This window comes from Oenanthe melanoleuca, chromosome 4 (genome assembly GCF_029582105.1).
Source record: "Oenanthe melanoleuca isolate GR-GAL-2019-014 chromosome 4, OMel1.0, whole genome shotgun sequence".
Lineage (NCBI taxonomy): Eukaryota > Metazoa > Chordata > Aves > Passeriformes > Muscicapidae > Oenanthe > Oenanthe melanoleuca.
This window is the reverse complement of record NC_079337.1, coordinates 21,615,578-21,638,392: the sequence shown is the minus strand read 5'-3', so window position 1 is coordinate 21,638,392 and position 22,815 is coordinate 21,615,578. Positions and strand designations below refer to the sequence as shown.

At 36.4% G+C, this 22,815-nt stretch overlaps 1 protein-coding gene across 1 annotated transcript in view; it reads right to left on the bottom strand.

Annotated features, from left to right (window-relative positions):
• BANK1 (B cell scaffold protein with ankyrin repeats 1) overlaps window positions 1–22,815 on the bottom strand; it is a 134,442-nt gene that overhangs the window by 78,090 nt on the left and 33,537 nt on the right. The window contains exons 4-7 of the mRNA XM_056490779.1: window positions 18,684–18,832; window positions 17,419–17,557; window positions 14,749–14,891; window positions 7,947–8,067 (exon numbers count right to left, since the gene is read on the bottom strand). Coding sequence (XP_056346754.1) covers window positions 7,947–8,067; window positions 14,749–14,891; window positions 17,419–17,557; window positions 18,684–18,832 — 552 coding nt within the window. The remainder of the gene's footprint in view (window positions 1–7,946; window positions 8,068–14,748; window positions 14,892–17,418; window positions 17,558–18,683; window positions 18,833–22,815) is intronic.

Sequence of the window (22,815 nt, the reverse complement as noted above, 5' to 3'; positions counted from 1 at the left end):
ATGGAAACAAAGTCTTAAGAAACAGAAGTTCTGCTTTTATAGAACACCTTCTTCTATAAACGTCTTTTGAATATTAGTGCTGTGGAATCACAGTTATCAAGCTCCCAATATTGAACTAACACCGAAAGAATTTTATTTTCAATTAACAGTTTTACTGTGCCTATACATATATCAATAAAGAGAGTTTGATGCAAATGAGAAATCTCATTTTTATCCTTACAGAGGGATTTTAAAGCACTTCAGTTCTATTGAGAAATAAGCCTTCTTGCAAAGAGCAGAAAATTCTACAGCCAAGACATGTTTTTGCTTAGGTAGAATATTTTTGAGTGGGACATTTGACATTTTTACAGGTTTACAATGCTATGTTTTGATATTAAAAATAATTTCTGAAAATTCACAGGACTACCAGACACTTGGGAAAATTTGCTTATTCCTGTAATGAAAAACCAGAGAATCTAAAGATGAATGTATTAGATAAAAGTTTTGAGGATTCATGTGAAATAACATTATATTAATTTCTATCAAAAACCACTTTTAAATTGGAGAACTGGGACATTCAGTTTATCATTTCAGCATCTTCCTGCATTTTAACTCTACGAGTGACCACAAGTTACATACAACAACAACCAAACAAGTGACAACAAAGAAAAAGAGTTCAAGCTTAAAAAATACTTCTCTCTGCATTCATACTCTACTTTGTGATTACTTGTGGTTTGCTGTGTACCAACTGGTCTATAAATCAGCATGCATGTAGCTTTTCTCTAAGCATGCGTCCAGCATCCCCAGGCACCACCAACTTTTTGCACCCTGAGGGTCTTTCCTACCCAGTGCACGAAGGCATGCTCCCCCTAGTTTGTTTTGAGCCTGGCTCAGCTGGGGTTCAACTGACAGTCCCTAACTCATCTTATTCTCCATCACTGTCTGCCCTCTATACAATTCCAGTGATTTACTCATTTACATGATTTCTTTCTTGAAGAGCTCCAGTCTAGTTAATTGGGCCCTACAGAGAACAAACTTCACCACACACACTGCTCTCCCCTCAACCTTTTACTGTAACTATTTTGAGATGACAGAAGAGCTGCACATGATACACAACTTTGGGGTGAGCCATGCAATTCATGCATTGCCATAATTGTGTTCTGTTTTGTTCTCTATTCATTTTATAATAATTCCTAGTATTTCATTAGTTTTTTGATCTGCTGCCTAGCAACAAGTTGATGTTATCATGGAACTATGTGGTCCTTATTCCTCAGCACTAATAGCCTGCTCAAATCCTCTCATTTTCGATGATACCGTAGGACAGCTTTTTTTCATTTGCACCACTTTGTTTTTATCTGTAATGAATACCATCTGACATTTTACTGCATAATTAGTAAATCTCTAATTCCCCACCCCCCATTAGCCTTTTTCTCTACTACTCCAAACACTTTGTATCACTAGGAAAAAAAAACCTATCCCCAATTGCCTGCCTCCTGGTTTTGGTCAGTTATTCATCCATACCCAGTCAATTACTGACTTAACCAGGTTTACTGACTCTTAAAAAAATCTACAAGAAACTCATAAAGCCAGACTTCACAGAAGACTTATTTTATTAACACTTCTATTAGTTTGTTCCATAGAGATTACACATTAACCTGCTTCTAGGTCACAAGGTTGACTAAGAAACTGGGTTTTGACATCAACTCCTGGTTTGGTCACACCTCCTAGTACTAAAAATGAAATACTGCATTGTTAGGAACACAGATATTCTACTTTAAAATGTTCTCAGATTTCTTAAAGAATGCCAGTTAGTCCTGGTAATTTCTTTGAGTTCAACCTGCCTGTTTTTGCAGTAACTTCATGGTCCCTTCAACTCCAGACAGTATTATCACATATCTCCTATCCAGGACTACAGCTTATGAATTTACAGTTACTTCTGTCTTTCTTGAGTTTTATTTTATATCCCTGTCATCACTTGTCCGACAGGTTAGCCAGCATATTTTCACCCCATAGGGTGCTGGAAGAAGTTATGACTCCTTTCAGAAATCTCTTAGCTGCCAGTCTTTACCAAACTTTCTAATTTTTACATTTTCTGCATAGTGAAATTGGCTCAGAAGGGTTGAATTTGTACCACCCCCTCCACCCCTTTTGCTCCAGCAGAATCATAATATAGGAGAGAGTAAAATCTCACCCCATCATTAAATACAAGGAACAAGAGCAGTTCTTGGAATAGGCATAGCTAAGTACTAACTGAGAAAAAAATGTTAGGACAATTTTGACTGCATTTTGGAGAAAGAATATTCCAGCACTATCCCACTCCAATATTATTTTGACAGAAGGTATTTGAGTGGGCTAAAATTTAATCAAAAGTCCCATTAACAATCCTAAACTGATTTTCAAACAAATTTAGTGTTGCGTGACTTTTATTTCTACCAGGCAAAGAAAAATCTAATCAAGAAACTGTAAATACACAGCACCTGTGTAAATCAAGCCACTTGTTTTAGAAGCCTTGGCAGGTTGAACTTCCATCAACAAGAGCGTGTGGCAGTTTATATTCCCTTGTATTTGCAGGGTGCTTGAAAATCCTTTGGACTACAACTGGCAATCTTAACACTGCATAGCTCCTAAGGTTTTTGAGACAAGTAGAAGCTACACAACTTCTTTGCTCAATATTGCTCCACATTTTAATTAAAGTTCCACAAACTGGGTTTGATTCTGTCATTTGAAGAACTACGATTTTTAGCCCTTATTTTGTCTAGATTTTTCTAAATGTAGGAAAAAAATAGGATTCTCTTAAAAAAAAGTGTTCAAACCTGAGCTAATATTTTTAAAAACTTCCACAAATCCTCAAACTCCTCTTCTTGAGTTTTGTACTTTGTTTTAGTCCTTGTGGGTTTTGCTATTTTTTCAGATGTCCAGCAATGCAATAGGTGTTGAGCAGTAATTTTGAAGAAGAGTAAATTTTATGAACTTTATGAACTCAATAGTTTGTACTCTATTAAGAGACACCAGAAGGTCAAATATAGTCAGTAAAAAGAGCCTTAACACAGTATTAATAACATGCTCCAAACAAATTTCCACTCATACTAATGAAAACTGCCAAAAATGGTTGCAAATCTGAGAAGCAATCAAGTCTATATTACCAATGGACTGGATGCTACAATTTCTTCACCAAGAGGAGTAGCTGGCATTCATAAGCCTGCTCTAGGTAGGTATATACCTGCCTAGAATGCATTTCTGCACTCTTAAAATAACACAAAACAGAGGTATTCCAAAATCCCTTTAGCTCCTTGCACTTGAGCTGTTTTTTCTGCTCACCACTCAACTCCTCTTTAGCTGAGTTTGATATTCAGGCAGGACTCCTATGCTTATATACTTTGAACATTACAAGAAACTTCATCACTAACAACTGAAATACCTCAGCAAGCCATGGAGGATGGTAAAAAGATATAAATTTATAAATCAATTTGATAAAACAAACTTTTTAAAAATATTGCTCCTTGTAGTAAGCAGAAAAAACAAAGGGTTATTGTCAGGCAGGAAAACTTTAAAAAGTAACATTGGTGATATAGTGAGATCTACACAAAACTCAAAAAGGAAATGAGTAGCTCAAATGGACAATTTTAGTCTTTTCTGCTCATGAACCTGAAGCTTGTTGGCATCAAGTTGTGGCACAAGGCAAAAAGCCATTATGAGAACTCACAGATATCTGAGTTTCACTAACTTAAGACAATTTTCAATATTCTGACTTTCAGGCACTCAGCTGGAAGCATCCTGCACTCACACAAAGTAGGACACAATCTTCCAAGGCCAAACTTTCCCAGTCCTGCTGATAAACCCTTCCCAAAGCACTGAACTACTTGAGCCACTTCAGTACAATTGCTGTCTTGGTAATTGCTATACTGACAACAGAGATGGCTGCTGTTGTTTCAGCAACCTCAGCAACATTTCAATGACCACTTCTGTATGCAGCTCTGGCACCAATACTCATTCTCTGCTAATAATAGCTAATAATAATTAGCTAGTAATGTAAGATAATAGCTTTGCCTCCCATGCAATGAAGGGAAAAAGATGTCCCTGGACTTGGCCTCTCAGAAATTTCTCCCCCAAATCCATACGTAATTATGAAATATAGTAATATATAAATATAAATATATGAAATATAGTAAGGTTAACAGCCTCAAAAGAGATGATTGGAGCCTCCTGGTCTTTGTTTTTTTGCCCTCATTCTAAAAAGAGACATCACTAACTGTTTGAATCCCTCCCAAGTCACCAGGTAAAGGTGAAGAACTTCTCTCTTTCCACCAGGTTCTACAGCAGAAATCAATGATCACTATGGGTACCAATGTCAACATAACAGGCAACAAAAGCCCACTACAAGATCTATTTGTGTTTGTTTTTTTAAATGATAATTGTTCTTTAATTGCTACTTCTCAAAACTGAGTTGAGCTCTTAAGACAAACTAGATGTTCTGCTGTAAAGAAAATTCCATCATATCATGTTTAACTGCTTTAAATACAGTTCTGTATTCTACACAGTAGGAAGAGGCTGTAATTATTTGAAAGCCCACGAGCTTCAGGCAGAAAATACCATTCTTGAACTTGCAAGTTTGTCACACTGAACTGGTGAAAACTGCTGGAAATTTTGTCTGCTGTGAAACTGGAACAACCAGTACATTTCAGCTAACCATACAGAGCTGAGCAGTAGTAGTAGTTATAAGGGTAAAGTAGTGAACAGCTTTTACTCATCATCAGTCCTTTAATGGAGAATGTTAACAGGGAAAAGCTGTGGCTGTTTGGCATCTACACTAAGAACTAGTGAGCTGATGATGACAAGCTGGAAGGAAAGGTTAAAGGGAAAATCCTCAAGTGACACATTTTAAAGTGCTTTAAGGCAGCTTCTTCAACTTTCAACTTACATTGAGGCCAGTGCTTGCTTTTAATTAAAGTTCTATTTGCCATACACAAGGTTAAGAGGGAATTGCTGGGGGTTTTTTGTATGTTTTGTCCTGTCATAACCCTTTCTCATCTCTGCAGAGAATTCTGGAAAGCCTCAGCTATAAAACAGAGCATAAAATCTAATATAACTGTATTGTAGCATTGTCTTAGCCTGCGGGAATTTTCATAAAATTGCAGTAAGGAAACAGAGCAGCCTACAGTGATATTTCTGCACATCTTGTAAGACATCCTTCTTTTATTTCTGAAATTATTTAAACAGGACATGGTTGTTTTTCTTAGGAATTTAAATAGCACCTAAGATGACTTCTACAGTGCCAATACCAGTACCTTCTCTCTCCCCCCATTATTCTGCTAGAAGCTAAAATCCCAGACTCTATTTATCTTTTTGGGATAGATATTTCAAATTGGAAAAAATGAATTGCAGAAATCAGGATAGGATTTGCTATGCTACTAGCAGTTTTAGGTTATGAAAAGCACTGTTTTCTACAAAGCAAATTCAGGACATTCCATAAGCATCAGTAGTTGAGTTTAATAGAGAATTAGAAATAGATCTCTCATAAAAAATGAAAATTAATTAATAGTGGAAAATGAAACAGGTTTTCCTCAAGTAAATTGTTATTCTTGGACAGGAAACATTGCAACAAAAATTCCCAAGTCTGAGGATTCTGAGAATGAGGGCTTTCAAAGAAAAAACATAATCTTCAATAAATATTTTGAAATATAAGTTTGGATTTGTTAGTATGCTTTGACTGGATTCTATTACCAGAATATAAAATAATAATTTACATACAATATACTCTGAAATAAATTCAGTATGGAATGCACAGTATTTCCACCTTTAGTTACATTCTTTTGCAAGGGATGACACCACCACTAAAAATCCCAGATAAGTCTTGGCTTTGTCTTCAGTTAATGCTGGTTTTTTTTTTCCAGTGGTTTCTAGTCAGTCTGCATTTAGCTTCCTCATCTGTATCAGCGTTAATCTTTTGCACCTTTGCCACCTACCTTGACTTTATCAGCCTAGACACTGACTGCTCACAAGTACTGCATTATCATACTAAAAAAATGTTGAACACCCATTTTGGGAATGGAAGTTAAAAATTATGTAAGCAAAAATGAATCTCATGATGTTTTGATTTAAACCACTGTCTGTATAGGAAAGCATCATACTGCATTTTAATTTCATTACATCACATGCCTTTTGTATTTACTTTCAGGCTTCCAAGATTTTAATCACACAGCTGCACACTTCTTGAGAAATCAAACCATGCAAATCATTAGTTATCCAATAAATTAATAATAAGAAGTTTTTCATTCTTGGTTCATTTTGAGGTCATACTGAGATATTTCAGGTGCAGCAATTTATCAGCTGTACCCTGATATGCAAGAACATTCAAATGAAGCACCCATGCAGAACAATCAAGAGAAATGTTTCTCTTCCCTATGCCTCATGCTGGAAGCTTGTATTCCTCTCACTCACTACTGGACATGTCTAGTGGCTGTTTGGGGTGTTTTTATGGCAGTCAAAGATACAGGTTTATATACCTTTCAGGCAGAAGAGGGATGACAGTCTAAGCCTCCCACATTCTGAGTGCTTCCAGCACTGCCAACACATCTTTCTTCCATGAAGGATCTCGGCATCTAACTTTACACCTTCTTTTTGGGCTGTCCATCAAACCAGCTGATTTAAAAGTCACTACTGGCTCAAGCAGTCAACTTGCTCTTGAAACAGACAGACTTTTTTTTCAGGTTGGTTATCATTATTCTTAACATTCAAAAACATCACCAGATCTAATAGTTATTAGAGAAGTGAAAAACCTTATGTTCATCAACTAACATTTCACATTGGGAAAGACTCTTGAATCTGTGTTATCCACCCCCATCCTGCAGTCTTGCACAGGAAAATGTCAAGGACAGGCACCTCATTTATTTGCTTTCACTAACTTTGACATTTAAGTTCATTTTTATATTACAAGATGAATCATGTTTATCTAATACAGAGGAGTGAATTGCATCAACAAAGAAAAGGAAAGGAAACATGATGGCAATCCCAGTAGTGCTACTTTCAAAACTTGTTTGTATTTGGTTATGAGAAATTGTAGGTTAACTGACTGTAGAGAGCTTACTTCTTTGCCAAAACCATAGTCCAGCTACACAACACAGAATTCAAGCAGCCTCCTGAACACATCTTTCTCAAGTATTTTAGAAAGAAAATACATTTTCTTGAGTATTGTTTTTCCCAAAAAGTTTCTCAAAAAAAAAAAAAAAAAGAGGTTTAATGTACATTTGAAATAACATCATAATGATGCTTTCAAAACACAAGCTAAATAACCACATTCTTGGTTTACTGCAAACCAGTTTGAATCCCTAGTAAGTGATTAATGAATTCAACTGAGCCCAACAGCAGCTTCTGTTGATGCAGGATTGAATTGTGCCAATAATGTACCTACTTTATAGAGAAATCCTATTTTAACTCACTGGGATGCCTTCTTTTAAAAATTAAAAATAACAAAATTATCTTTTTGCCATAACTAATGAAAACCATTAAGTCCATAGGTACTAAAAGTGACTGGAGAAGTTTAGTACTGTTCAAAAGCCATCCATTCTCTTCAGATAGAGAAAACTTTCAGATTTCCTCCATATTTGGAAAAAGTGAAGTTTAAACTGCATTGCAGAAGAGCAATTAGTAAAAAATATATCATGTACAGGCATCTCCACATGATTCTTATGGCCTGTTTTCTCTAAGTATAAATTTGCTCAGCTGTAAAGCTGTCACTTTGCAGTAATCCAAAGCTGATCAAAAATCCAGAGAAGTATAAATACAAAGTACTGAGTCACAAAGTAATGATTTACAGAATTCTTTCTCCCATTTTTTCTGCTTATGTTGTCTTGTTGTGGATTCTTCCATTTCACTAGAGCTTTCAATACTTAAAGATTGTCTTATTAAGATTTATAAGTAATAACCATAGCATCAGTAATAAAAATCAATACATAGAACAAGTGACTCACTAGCTTGATGATGATGCTCTTCTTCACTTTGGAACGGGCTGAATTCATAAGTAGATATTTTGCTTTTCAATAATGAAGTCAGAACATTGTCTACCTTCTCAACAGAAGAAAATTTTAATGCCTGCTTAAAAGAAAGAAAAAACAGAAAAAAGATTAGTGCATTTGTTGCATATATATTTCTAACTTTATCCTCAGAGTGCCAGTGAATCAAATTACTCAAAACAGTATTATGGCAAACTCTCAGAAAGAGCAGCACAGTTTTTGAAAACTATAGAAGAGATATTTTAATACAAAAGAATCATGACAACATGATCCAACTGTATCTACTAAACATGCATTAAAACATATAAAGTTCAGCCACGACTTAAAAACTTCTGGATGAAGTGCAAGGACAGGAAGATCTATGTTTTACTACAGCAATAATTCAGGGTGAGTTTAAAGATTATAGTAGCTCTCTGTTACCCAAAACTTTTACATTGAGATTCTGGACTTACAAAGATAGAAAATAGCTTCAGTTTCATCAGCCCAGACATAAGATTGTTCACAGCACAAGAAACTGCTATCAACCAGATAGATCAGCTTCCACTAAGCACACAGTCTCTAGACAAGAGAAATCCACACTGACTGCCAGGGGATTTCTGAGTGCCTCTTTATGGACTGAAGGTTGAGATCCACACCTAACAACTTTCAAGGCAGCAATAATTAAACATTCCTCTGCCTGGTCTGACAAGAGCAGCCTGACTGCAGAGATTTGAAGAGTAAGGATATTTTACACCAAGTACTACAGCTCTAGCCCGGTCTGTGCTGCACTGGGCACAAAAAGGAGCTCAGCCACAGCAGAGAAGGGCTCAGGGAGAGTTGCTTTCCTCTGCTCAGGGTCAGCAGCCCTGTGCTAAAGTTTGCCTTCAAGACAATTCTGGGATGACTAAAATAGAACATCTTCAGACACGCTTAGCACATGAATTTAAAAAGAAAGTCTGTGACTAACATGCTGAGGAGAAAATGACAGTGGGGTGTACTGAAAAATATGAAGTTTAATTGCCAAGACTGTTAAAAGGGAATAAGAAAAGTAAGTATGACATGACCAGAAAATATTGAATGCAGAGGCTGGATACAATTTTCATCCAACTCCTACCAAGAATTAGAAGAGACACCTATGCAGGTAGGAAGCTAATAATATGATTGTTTACTTTTCTCATAATTAACCGTGGGCCTTCCAATATTAAGACATGTAAAAGCCATTGCATTTCTTTTCATATTTCACTCCCTTTCTGTGCTGCTACACTACATTCTCAGTATTTTTTATTCAATAATTATGAATACATATAACGATCTTCAATAAGCAAAGCAATAAGCATTATTATTATAAGAAAATACTCCACCTAGGAAAAAAGAGGCTTGTTCTAGAATAAAAATCTAACCTGAGTACAAGGCTTACTGTGTGAATTGAGAAACTAAATACAAAAATCTCCCAAAATATCTATAAAATCCCCAAGCTATTAACATGAATAACAACACTGTTTACAAGTTATTAAGAGGAATAATACCAAAATTCAATTAGGAAATCACTCTATTCTTTCTCATTAAAAATAGGTCTTCTTAGATGTATTATCATCATACTACCTTAACAGAGCTCAATCTAGAGCAGGACAAAAACAAGTAACAACACAGGAACTAGCTATGACAAGTGTATATGGCAGATCCTGTGTCATGAAGAAGCTCAAAACCATTGGTACTCACTGAAGCAACTGTGTAGTAGATATCCCACTGTGCAGAGAATAAGAATTTAGGTGGGCTTCTAGACAAACTAAGCTTGAAGTTGTATTTTTATATCTCCAGCACATTGCATAGTCTCTTTTCAGCAAGCATTCTGGGACATTTTACCTACAAATCTCCTCTACTTTTTAATATGAGTTGAGACCAAAACCCTTCCTCATCCCTTTGATTCAGTCAGAAACCTGTGGAAGAAGAGCCTTAAGAATGCATCGCTCTTACTCCATGCTCAGACAAACAAATTTACATAGGATAAAACAGTGTTTCACAAACTAAGATGGAACAAATTCTTGAACAGGGAAGAGCTTCAGGAACTTGTAGCAAAATTTCCCATACTACTACAGGCCTCCCCTCCAATTACCAGCCTATCCATTTCTACGAATTACAAGTAAAGAACAATGTGCTTCTTATGCAAAGTTATCAGTGCAATTTGCTTCAAGTTTTCCATTCCAACTTTTTGGTTTTTTTTCTCTTACTCTTGGGATGTAAAATCTGAAGGCTTAAGCAACGATCTAACAAGCTATGCTGTTAACTAAACTGTAATGAGGAGCTTTGTTGTGCTACTCTACAGTGAAGATACAAAAAGAAAAAAAAAAAGTTTGGTTTATTAAAAAATAAAAGGCAGCTATGTCTTTTTATCTCACATACAGGAAGGCCTGTTCCAGCACTTATGTGAAGATAACAGCTAAAATAACAGCAAAACAGAACCAGGAATAGGACCACTGCACGTGGCTCCATATTATAAAAAGCACCTCCACAAGAGACAATTCGGTTTAGAGATTTTTACTTAACTGCCCATTCTTGCCCCAGAGCACTCCTAGACTCAAAGTCTGCTGTGTTTACATATTTTAACATACCCTACACAGATCTCTGTAGGCCCAAGAAATCTCACTAACAAACCTGAAGTTTCTAGGGAAGTTTCACCAAAGCCAACAGAAGCAGAACTGTATTTAAAGTTGAAGCTAAAGTTAAGCACCTTGCAAGAGAACTCTGAGCCACTCAGGAGTTTGAGAAAGCCCACCTTTTATCCAAATAAAGATTTACAACACTAGAGAAAACAGGCAATAGTACTAGTTTTCCCCTATATCCTTGCAAGCCCCTCAGAACTAAGCTAGTGAATTTGTAGACAATTTTTCCCATGCTCTCTGAAGCACAGCCAACTACTCTCTGCCCCAGTACTTGAAATCCTTCCACAAGCCTTACTGCTTGTCCAGTACCACCTCCCCAGCTGCAGGCACTATCACTATTCCCTTGCCCCTTTCCAGAGCAACAGGACACAGCTGTGAGCAGAAAAGCCCCAAGTGCTGACCATCACACCTAGGCTTTCAAAAACATCCTTGAAAAAGGAGACCACCAAGCACATATTTTGCTACTTTTGTGAAGGAGATTACCTACATTCTTTAATAACTGCTAATCAAGCCCTGAAAATGTGTGCCACTGAAACACAGCATCCACAGCCAGTAAATTAATATATTCCACACTGGCTTTGGCAGTACTAACAAGGTTACATTTACATAAAGATGAACTTCTTCATTAGTTTTTACATATCAGACACTACTTTATATGCACTTCCATATCAGGATTGCTCCTGCCAAAGAGAATGGGCTAGGCTTAAAATCAGTCAGGCATTTCTGACAATTTTAGCCAGTGATAGATTATGGACAACTTTCATACCTAGAGGAAGAGAAAGAAGCATTTTAAAGTAACAGCTATTGATGTGGCTGAGAAGATTGAAATATTAAACACAGCTTCAAATGAACTATCTCTGGGGATCAGGTGGAAATGCATACAAAATATCACCACATAAGTCATATAGCTATTTTAAAAGCTTTCATAGAGAAGGCTGCAGTTTATTTTCAGTCTTTTTTTCCAATATCGGCTGTAACTGCAATCTGTTTAATGACTATGATAAAAACATAATTTAAGATACCAACTATCCCACAATCATAGGAGTATCATTCAACCAAAGTTTGTAATAAAACCTTCTTCAATCTCTATATATTCTAAGTCACTCAAGCTAACATGAACCTACCAACTTCAGTAATAAGGATATGACCTTAGCTTCATTTTTTTTTTTTTTTTAATTTTGAAACCTAATAAATCTATGCCAGGAAATCCCAACACTAAATAATTGAATCAATATTTCCATTTGGTAGAAACTCTGAGAGAAAAAAATCAATACAGCATATAAATCCAGCAGAATGCTGAAATGATTAGTTGATGTAAAGCAAAACATGAAATATGAAAAAGTTTGATTATGAATTATAAAAACCTTAAAATCAGTCTGTACATTAGGTTACTGTAAGAACATAAACTCCCTAAGAGAGTTTCTTGAATGCAGAGTTATGTGAAAGTGAGAGAACCAAAAATCATGACCTTTAGCCAACTTTCACCCTCCTATATTCTGACAGCAAATCTATTTGGCATTATGATTTCAGTTATAACAATCCAAACTCTTCCTACTTTAACATTTCAGGTTTTTTTTCTTCCAAAACTCATGCAAAGAAACTTATTTAATTTATTTATTCAACTACATTTTAAATATTTATTTGGTTGTTTAAAATGTCCTGCTAATGTTGGTAAATGCTTTTTAAATTCAGAAAAATCTGGAACAGAAAATGACAATCTTTCAGATGTAGGAACTAATTTTATCCAAAAGCATGATTTGTAAAATCTTAGATTATGTTTCATCTAAACCTTAGCTAATGCCAATCTTTAATTGCTCTCAAAAAACAGATCCATAAATGCAGTGGTACCGTACTTTGATAGTCTCCTAATAAGATTCATGAATTCATTTGGCTGTCACTAAAAGGAATGGATAGCTGCAATCATACAGCTACCCAGTTGTTGGGTTTTGTCTATCCTTTTGGCTTCATTGGGGGACAAAGTGGAGCATCTCAAAGGAGCTGGAAATGTTGGCAAGACAATACAGAATATAAAGTAAACATTTTACCAAAGCACTGTGTCTTTGGTATGAAATAATGCAGCCATTTGCTTTCATCACAGAATTTTAATAAGGAGATACTTCTCAGATTGAATTTGTGAAGATCTTGAACTTTCCCTTGAATCACAGAGTGATATTGCTTTGATCAATAATTGCTGTAAGCTTTTCTATTTTATATCAGTTTTGTTTTCCATTGTGTTTGATTGTTACTTTGCATAGATAAATGACTGTTGCCCCAGGATACTTTTGCAAACAAGTTGATAGTCTCAAAGGTTTTAATTATCCTGTTTAAATAGAAGTTACTACTACTGCTGCTACTTGATGGGAATTCTAATTAGTATCAAGTCTGTTTTGTTTTTCCTTCTGTGAACATATTTTAAAGTTTAAGTTAAATTATGTTCTGTAAATTGCATCTTTATGATGTAGCTTGTTGACATTAAATCAGGAGCTCATTTTAAAAGTTTACAGAAAATTTTCAGCTACCTAGGTAGTTAGTTTACCTCACTCTGAGGCCCAGCGGGTGCCATTAAATGAGACAATTCTTCCAACACATAGGTAAACTTACAGAGGAATTACCACTGGCACACTTTGCCACAGAGTAGCCATGATATTGTGTGGACTGTAGAGCTTACCCAATTAAAAACATTTTTTTAACATGAATTTTTCAGTTACCAAAACAATAAAAATAACAGCATATAGCATCATCACCTCATTTAAACCCATGCTTATTATTCAGAAGAGGAAAGGTGAGGAAATGTTAAACATACTTCACAGTCATAACACTACAGCTGTATTTCCTGGTGTGCACTACTGCTCTGCACAGAATTATTTCTGCATTTGAATATGGTTTGAATTGCATGTGCTTTAATAAATATTAGTCATGCTGGTTAAATGAAGGGTCAAACTCCTGAATACCACAAATAAGTATCCAGTGGAAATATCTTGTGTGTTGTAGGTATCTAGGTTACCATGTTTATGATTTTAAATTTTTTTAAAATTTTAAATTTTTAAATAATTGGCATACTTCTTATACATAGAGGTTTAAATGAAACCTGTTAGAAGCTTACTTAGATATACTTCAAAATACAGGCTAAAAATGATGGATACCATATAGAATTTAAGAGAACATTTGTTCTTTGAGATGCACTGTTTTTCTCGTGCAACAGCCTGTTTTCCTAAAACAGAAGGATCTTGTACTTGGAAGGAATCTAGCTTCATCCTTAATAGAACACTAATAATGCAATACATTGTATTTTACTGATCTTTTTGTTATGAATGTAATGCCTTAGGTGGTGGATAAAGTATACTTGTCACAGAAAAATGAGATTGTCTGCACTGGAAACACAATCTATTATTTTTGTTCTGGCTTTGCAATTACAATATAGACATTGTGCAAGGTCTGCTTGAGCTACCCACCATTCAACAAACGATACTTGAAATTCTGTCCTTTCTTAATAGATGCTTTCTTCTCCTGTTATTTCTTATGTGCCACTGGGAAAGAGTACTGCAGTCTGCTATGCTGATCTGAAACACAGCTCAAAACCTGATTTTTTCCTAAATATATGCAAAGAATCTGCATGGCAACCAGCAAATCACATGAATGGTAATTCAGCAGCTGTAAATGGACTCTACATGAACAGCAACCTACTGCTTCCCATACAAGCTATGCCAGAAAAATTTGTTTTGATGGTGACTGAATAATAACCCTCCAAATACAATATGGTTTAAGATTACTTGCTTTTATTGGTTTCAGAGCATACAAAAACTAACACTTTAAATGGAGAGGGATTTCACCAATATTTGTTTTATTTTCAACCTTTAGAGTGCAGCATGTTGCTCATTGGGCATATACAGCACAAAAGATGTTTACATAACTCTCTAAACAAAACAAGAAAACAGAAAATTTGTCTTCTCTTGTCTGACTTGCTTACAGCTACACATCTCAGAGGCAGGCCTCTTAATCCTGAGCCTACTACTGAGCCATTACAAATTACTGTGCAATCAAAAGATAGCATACTATCTCTTAGTTCATTTAGGCACTTACATTCTATTATTTTTTAATTAAAATTTGAGAAGTCAACTTACCTGACAAGTGAAAGCTATTGGGTCAGCCACTTTCTTTAAAATAGGTTCAATTTCCTCTAGTGGAGTATAGTACTCAATCTCTGCTGTCATCTTAATGACTCCCCCACAGTAGACATTTACATATACAGGGCCAGCGGGAAAATCTTATAAAACACAAATCAGAACACCAGCTGAAAATATTTTACAGTCCCAGACCAGAGATCTCAGGGAATGAGTAAAAGAACAGAGAATATCACAGAAAAAAACATAAGAGTTGATGAACTGACTGGATTTGCATTTCACAGATGATTCAGTGCAGTCAGTTTTTTTATTCAGGTCTTTCACTCTAACATCACAAAGCTGACAAAAGAAAATATCTATCTTTAAATTTGTATAAAGCAAAGCATTGTATTGCTTCACATTAGAAAGGAGATGAAAACAGAATGCTTAAAATTTTCAACTGTCCTTTGATAGACCAATGACCTGTAATCAGCTCCCTTATGCCTACATGTTAAGGGAAAGCTCATTTATCACAAACGGTGCAATTGCTATGCATCTTATGAAACATTTTTCTTAACTGCAGTCAAGGCTCTCAAAATTGTATTTGAGCTAGACTGCAGAAATTGCAGTATAATTAATCCATTCCAGTTGTTTACCTTGTAAAAGCCAAGGAGAGAGGCACTTGTAGTCTGTTACCTAAGCATGACTCGCTCTGTGCATGCAGCACAAGACTACTTCATGAGCACATTTCCCAATCCATTGATGTTTGTTGTGCCAGACATTCTGCTCAACCATATTAGCACAGTCTTCTTAAAATACTAACTCTGCCCACAATGCAGTGAAAAAAGGGGCAATTCTGAAAATGGAGAGGAGGAATAGGGCCAGAGAAACTAGACTAATAGTATACATCACATTAAATCACTTAAATGGAAACTGCCCAAATGTGGGTTTAAAAAAAACCCAACAAAAACAACAAAAGACAGCACTTCTCCTATAACATCAGATCAGATGGACCTAAAACAGGACACTTCCAAATTTCCACTTTTCTGGATTTTAAAACAGAATAAACATCAGACACAAATGATACAATAAACATAATTAAACTTGGCTACAACTCTCTGCCAATTTTTCCATATTTCACTTACTTCTCACATTTTGTTTCTTCACCTACTATGGAAACCTTTTTGTGATCAACAGTGTTCTCACAAAAAATTTGGAAGAACCTTTTAAGATTTGTGTATGAAGACTGCAGCTTTTGTTCTCTGAAATCGAGTCACAAATGGAAGTTCCCTATTTGTTACATATTTTCCAGTCAGTTTTTCTAAAAACAAACTCTTTGCACCATCACAATGATAAAGAACTGTCATCCCATATGCGGCCAACATCTCAGGACAGTCTTCAGGATAAAAATCACAGAATCAATTAAGTTGGAAAAGACTTCCAAGATCATTGAGTTCAACTTCTGACCAACCACCAACCTGTCAACAAGACCATGGCACATGTGCCACATGCAGTCATTTCTCAAACACCTCCCTCCCTGGCAGCCTGTTTCAAGGTTTAACAAATGTTTCTGTGAAGAAATTCCTCCTTATGTCCAACATGAACCTCTTCTGGCACAGCTTGAGGCCATGTCCTCTTGCCCTGCCACTTGTTGCCTATGAGAAGAGGTCAAATCTCACCTGGCACAGCCTCCATTTTAGTAGGTTGTAGAGAGTGATCAGCCTTTTCTCCAGGCTGAACAATGCCAGCTCCCTCAGCCACTCCTCATGTGAGTTACTCTCTAGACCCTTCCCCAACTCCACTGTCCTTCTCTGGACACAATCCAGCACCTCACTGTCTTTCTTAAAGCATGAGGCCCAGAACTGGATACAGCACTTGACTGGTGCAGCCTCATCAGTGTTGAGTCACAGAAATCATCAGGTCACAGAATTAACCAAAACACAGCTCCAAGAAGTCTCAGTGAAAAATTGTAGCCTATATGTATGTATTTCCTCCTATCTAAGGTTATATTGCAATCATTTTATAATAAAATTTTGTGTAGATTCCTCTGGGAATTCACAGCATGCAGCCCAACAGCAAGCTACACTCTGAATACACAGGTGAGAAATGTTTTAATTCTTAACTCACATCAAGAATGGGGATGCGTGTGCCCCTTAAATCTGCACAGATCTTCTAAGAGAAACTGTTAAATGGTTGAAACTGTTATCAACGAGTTAAGGATGGAGCAATATAAAAAATCATTAGGAACTTACAAAGATGCATGATACAGAGAAATGGCATGAATGTGAAGAGAGAAAAGAAACTATTTCCTGCATCAGTAAGAATTATGGAGAAGATAATACCCAGATTTACTGCATTAAATATAAAATGAGACATTTAGTAACAGAGTAATAAGAAAAGAATATTGGGTTTGCACTTTACGGCAGTAATTTTGAAGAATGTTAATCTGTAACTAATCAATGACATTTTAAGACTGCCACCTGCCATTTCACCACGAAAAACCAATCTAATAGAACCTAGGTCCCCATAAATCACAAGGCTTTGCTTCTCTGCATTATGAAAAGTTATGTGTTCAAAACTCATGTATAGGAAACACCCACAAAATAGCAGAAAGGGAAACTACTTATCAGAAAAAGTGAAGGAAATTGAAACTTTTTATTTTTTCTTAAAGGTAAAGAATATTTTTCTTACCTAGGGCTTTCACATATTTGACTTTCTTGTTCCAAGAGGCTGTCCATGTTCTAATTCGTTGATTATCTGTTATGAATTCAATTTCTAGAGTTTCTTCATCTATTTCTTCTTTCAACAGAATGAATATTTCACCAGGGTTCTACAAAATTAAAATGTGTTCCCATTAGTCCTTCAGAAAATTATATTGGAAGTGTAACGTTATACTGAAAGTGTATTGAAAGAACTTTTCCTTTACCAACGACTTCACATAAAAAAATCGTACTACCAAACACGGTGGTAACTCACTGCTTCCTTTAATATTTTACTTACATGTAAGAAACAAGTAATGTAGAATTTTAAATTCAGCTTATTCAATATTCATAAGAATATTTTAAAACAGTATTTTAAATGCATATGTAGGTGCCCCTCCACTTTATAAAGTAGAGGCCCCTCTACTTGATAGTCTAGAATAACAACATCCATCCTGATAAGAATACCCTAAAATACTTGAGACTCACTTAACCTCTTACACTAAGGTGACAGCAGACAGAAGCAGCAGGTGATGTGAGACAATAGCCCTCGACTACCTCCTGAACCAGAGGGAAAATCACTCCCTTAGAACTGTACTGATCTCAACAATGAAATAATGTATGTAAATTGTCTTTAAAAGGCAGAGAGCAAAAAAAATCCATGGCATTCTGTGTACACTGCATCCTCCATACTTGACCATGGCCACTCAAATAAAGGAATGCAGTGCTGGATTTTGTAATTCCTCTGCTTATGCTGAGCACATATAAACTTATGTCCACTTATGTCCACTGCATATGCATGCAGATATGTACATATAAATATTTCTGCTTTAATTTAAACTAGAACTAGGTCCTTGCTGACACAAACCCTGTGTAATTCATAGTATGGGCACATATGCCTGTATACACACTCCCATCCTGGATTCTTGACAAGACAAATTCCACATCTCCCAAGAAGTGCCTGATTACTTGCTCCCTCTGAAGTATAAGGCCCACATGACAGTAATACTTCAAGTCAAGCTGCTAAATAACTTTAATAGAGCTGTCTCCTAACTACTTTACTTGCAAATCTTTTGACTGCAGTGTGGATGCAACACAAAGGCAAAATAAATCCCACTGCAGTCTCAATGCACTCTCACTTTGTTCCCTTGACAATTTTGGAAACAAATAGCAGATACAGTATGAATGAGACTGCAACGGGAGGAGGAGAAGAACAAAGACTGTTATCACAAAGATTTTAGCATGCAAAGGTCTTACCTCACATGATATTCTTCTCGGAAGCACCAATATTGACTGCTCGTTACTTTCTAATCTTTCAGAAAGTACCTCTGTTTTAAAAGTGAGGTCTGTTTTTTCTGATGCTCCCCTGACATCTGACAAGTTAATATCAGAGATATTCTGGTAATCTGAAATAAATAGTGTGAAATGAGAACACTGTTAATAATCCTAAACCAACAAAACATGGCAATGATGTGATTTCCAATGTATTACTCATATGGCATTTGGAGTCACATGAAGGACAGCACATGAAAGCCTGGCAAAATTCCCTTAATGTAAATGAGATGAGATGTCCTCCTTTGATAAAGAGCTTGCCTCTGAAGTTCTGATCTTGCAGCCTTGATTTACATGAACAGGCTCTGCACATATGCTTTGTCTTCCCAAAACAAAGAGGGACATAGCCTTTAGACTGAAATTGTTGTGAACAATAAAGTCAGGGAGATCAGCAATTTCTGTCACCTCAGTATTCTCATACACTAGGATAAAGCATTATCTTTACCACTCTTCATTTCTTTATATGTAAACAAGCACATGCTATAGGTTTACAATATCAACCCACTTGTCTACAGGAAGGGTTTCATGAGGGCAGTGACACCTGTAACATGGTACTTTGACGGTAGGCACAGATTTCTGACACAGATTCCATCATCTTTGACTGCCTTAATGGACAAAAGGATGGATGAAAGTCATACATTTTTTTAATAGGATAATCTGTGTTTGGAAATGCTATGCCAGTTGTATAGGTAGCTTGCAATCAGTTTCTTTTCTGTTTCGCTGCACCAGAAAAGGCCCAAGAGCCTTTAGCAAATATAGTGAATCCTTCCCCACAGTGCAGAATTTTAATCATGAAAATGAACAAATGACTGCATCTGCAGAGCTCTGACTAAGCCTGTGTTTCAGCAAAGGTATCCTTTACCTGCTGTGTCTCAGCTGTATCATTACTCCTCCTTCCCAGACACTCTATTACCCTGTGTGAAGCACTCCCGCCACTCGTCTCAAAGGACTGCAGCAGCTCTGCATCATGGAGGATTAGTCAGCACACTGCAGTTGCCTAGTTAGGTTACTGATATCATTTCATGCAGTTCAGAGTTAAAAAATCTTGACTGGCTGGTAAGACAATATCCTGAGAGACATCCACACTATCTTGTATTACTGTAAATTATGAAAGACTCACAGCCAATTACATTCAAGCATACAAAGAACTTTTGAGGTACATCTTTTCCTCTTAAATGGATGTAGAATATTAAAATAAATTTGTGATGGGCAGAATACAGAACAGTAGCAATCTGGCTTTGCTCAAAGAAGTACCAGAGCCATTTTGTGTTTCTTTGAAAAGGTGCCCAAGTGACTGAGGTACACAAAACATACAGTGCTCCTAAGTGGCACAGAAACCTTTCCAGTCAGTGGCAGTACTGGCAATCTACAACTAGCTTTCTTGCTTGCCTTTACTTCCCCCATATGAACCACTTCATCTGATCCAGAATGTTTCCTTGCCTTGCTTAAGGCATAGATTTAATAAAGTACCACTATAATACATGTGTCTGCTGAATGAAGTTATGACATGGCATCCTATTGTAGAATCTTATTAATCCAGTGATATGCTTTCATTGTTAAGGGAGGGAGGGAAGAGAGGGAAGGGAGGGAGGGAATAGAGGGAAGGGAGGGAGGGAAGGAGGGAGGGTGGAAGGAAGGGAGGAAGGAAGGAAGGAAGGAAGGAAGGAAGGAAGGAAGGAAGGAAGGAAGGAAGGAAGGAAGGAAGGAAGGAAGGAAGGAAGGAAGGAAGGAAGGAAGGAAGGAAGGAAGGAGTAAGTCCATGGTCTCTTGAAGAAGCTGGAATTTCCTTGAACATCTAAGTTAAGCAGGTTCAATGACCATCACTAGCTAGTAAAATCTGCCCATCCTATTCTTGCTTGTATTCTCATGCCTTTCAGGCAAAATAATTCTAAATTAAAGCTGTGAATTCAGCGTAGATTGTTAAAATTACACTGAACCTACATGTAAATTTACTAAAGCATCATTAATTCCATTTGCTTTCATTTACTTTAAAAATTAAATAGGCTACACTGAACAAAGGCTATTCTGTTTCTGAATGAGAACCCACACAGGGTTCAATGCAGTTTAACTAATCCAGCTCAGAATGTAAGTGCAATAATTTCTCTAATTATGACTGTGAAGAATAGACTTTATTTAGCACTGCCCTTCAGAAATATGAAGTCCTGAACTCTTGCTGAGGAAAACAGTTATGATACTTTACAGCAGCCATGGAGAGGGACTTTTTACAAGGGCAAGTAGGGATAGGACATGGGAGAATGGCTTCAAACTCAAAGAGAGTGCGTTTAGATTAGATATATTAAGAAGAAATGCCTTACACTGAGGGTGGTGAGACACCAGCACAGGTTGCCCCGAGCAGTTGTGAATGCCTCATACCTGGCAGTGTTCAAGGGACAGGTTGGATGGGCTTTGAACAACCTGGTCTGGTGAAAGAGGTTGATGCTTATGGGCAGGGAATTGGAACTAGATGGTCTTTAAGGTCCTGTCCAACCCAAACCTTTCCATGATTTTTTGATTATGTATGCCCACAGCACATATTCTGGGAATGCATTCACATTTTAAGTTACTCATAAATCTTATGCTCACACAGAATTCACATCAGAAGATAATTCATATGAGGTACATGCTGCTTCTGAATTTTTTTCCCACGACTTTAGGCAAGGGAGTCTCACAGACACAAGAAACATTCCTTTGTCAGATTGACAAAATGAAAAGAATGAATAACAAATCTGGACAGCCCTGGATTCTCAGATGTCAGCCATCTGTCAGTGATTGCTCTTCAAGGATCATGTTCATGCATTCTAATCTATGTAAAGTTCATGACAACTTTATTTCTACAGTCTTCACTGTACTTATCAAAGATGATAGTAGTCACTTTCACCTTTTAATGCCAATAAGCAATCTACTGAGAACATTAATCCTATTGCAAACCTATTGGTTTAAATTTGGATTACATTTTCTTCCCCATTAATGATTGCATTTTATTATGCCTTGTGACATCTAAATGCAATATCAAAACTTCAACCCAGTCACTACTGTGATAGCACAACTATCCCAATAATAGACAATTAAGAAATGTGGCTCTTACATCAAAGACTTGGATATTAAAGAGGATTAGGATTCTCCTGCTGACTTGAAAGTGGCTATCAACTTACTAACTAAAAAACATCAAGCAAGACCTTTTTCACTAAGTGTGAGGTCTACCTGACAATCAATGAACCATGTACAACAGTCCAGAACCACAGACATCTACATTATCACTACAATACAGTCACCAAAGTTTGGAGCCACCATCTCCAGCACTGCAGTTCCTACAAGCAGTTGCACATGATCCATCCTAAAATGTAGAACATGAAACAATCAGATAAAATGTTATTTGTCAGTGCTGGGCAAGGAATACACCAGAGATTAAGCAAGCCTCGGCTTGTTGTGGGCATTAACTGAAACAAAGTAGCTCATAAAGGTATTAATACTACAATAATAAGACTGTAGTAACATATGGAGCAATGACAGACACTATTTGTTTTATGTAGGCAGGTGTTGCCAGATGTTCAAGTCCCTTGAATGTTTAAATTTTGGACATGGTTATTATTTGTCCTCTTCACACTCTTGGTTTTTACCTGAAAGCAATGGCTAAGGAGCTCCACCATTTCCTGATGCTTTCAGAAAAACTCAGAATTTATAACTGAGGGTGAAGATTTTCTTAAAAGAAACATAAAAGAAATATCATTATTATGCTGGACTATGTAAGAGAAAGGATTTATTAAAGGGTATTTGTTGCTTGGTGAATGTGTTCTTTTAATGTTTTATATAATGGTGACCTGTTCGTGAGGTTTTTAAAATGTAGCAGTAATAATTAAAATATTGATTAATAAAACCAGACCCTTTCTTGTAGGATCAAAGTGTAAGAAATTATTAACTATATCCAATGATGCATAGACAACACTTAGCCAGAAGCTAAAAAGAAAGGAAAAATCTGTGATAATCTTCCCCTGAGTAATCAGGGCAGCACTACTGGGAATTATCATCTATTATAGAGGGTAATGCTTAATTTCCATCA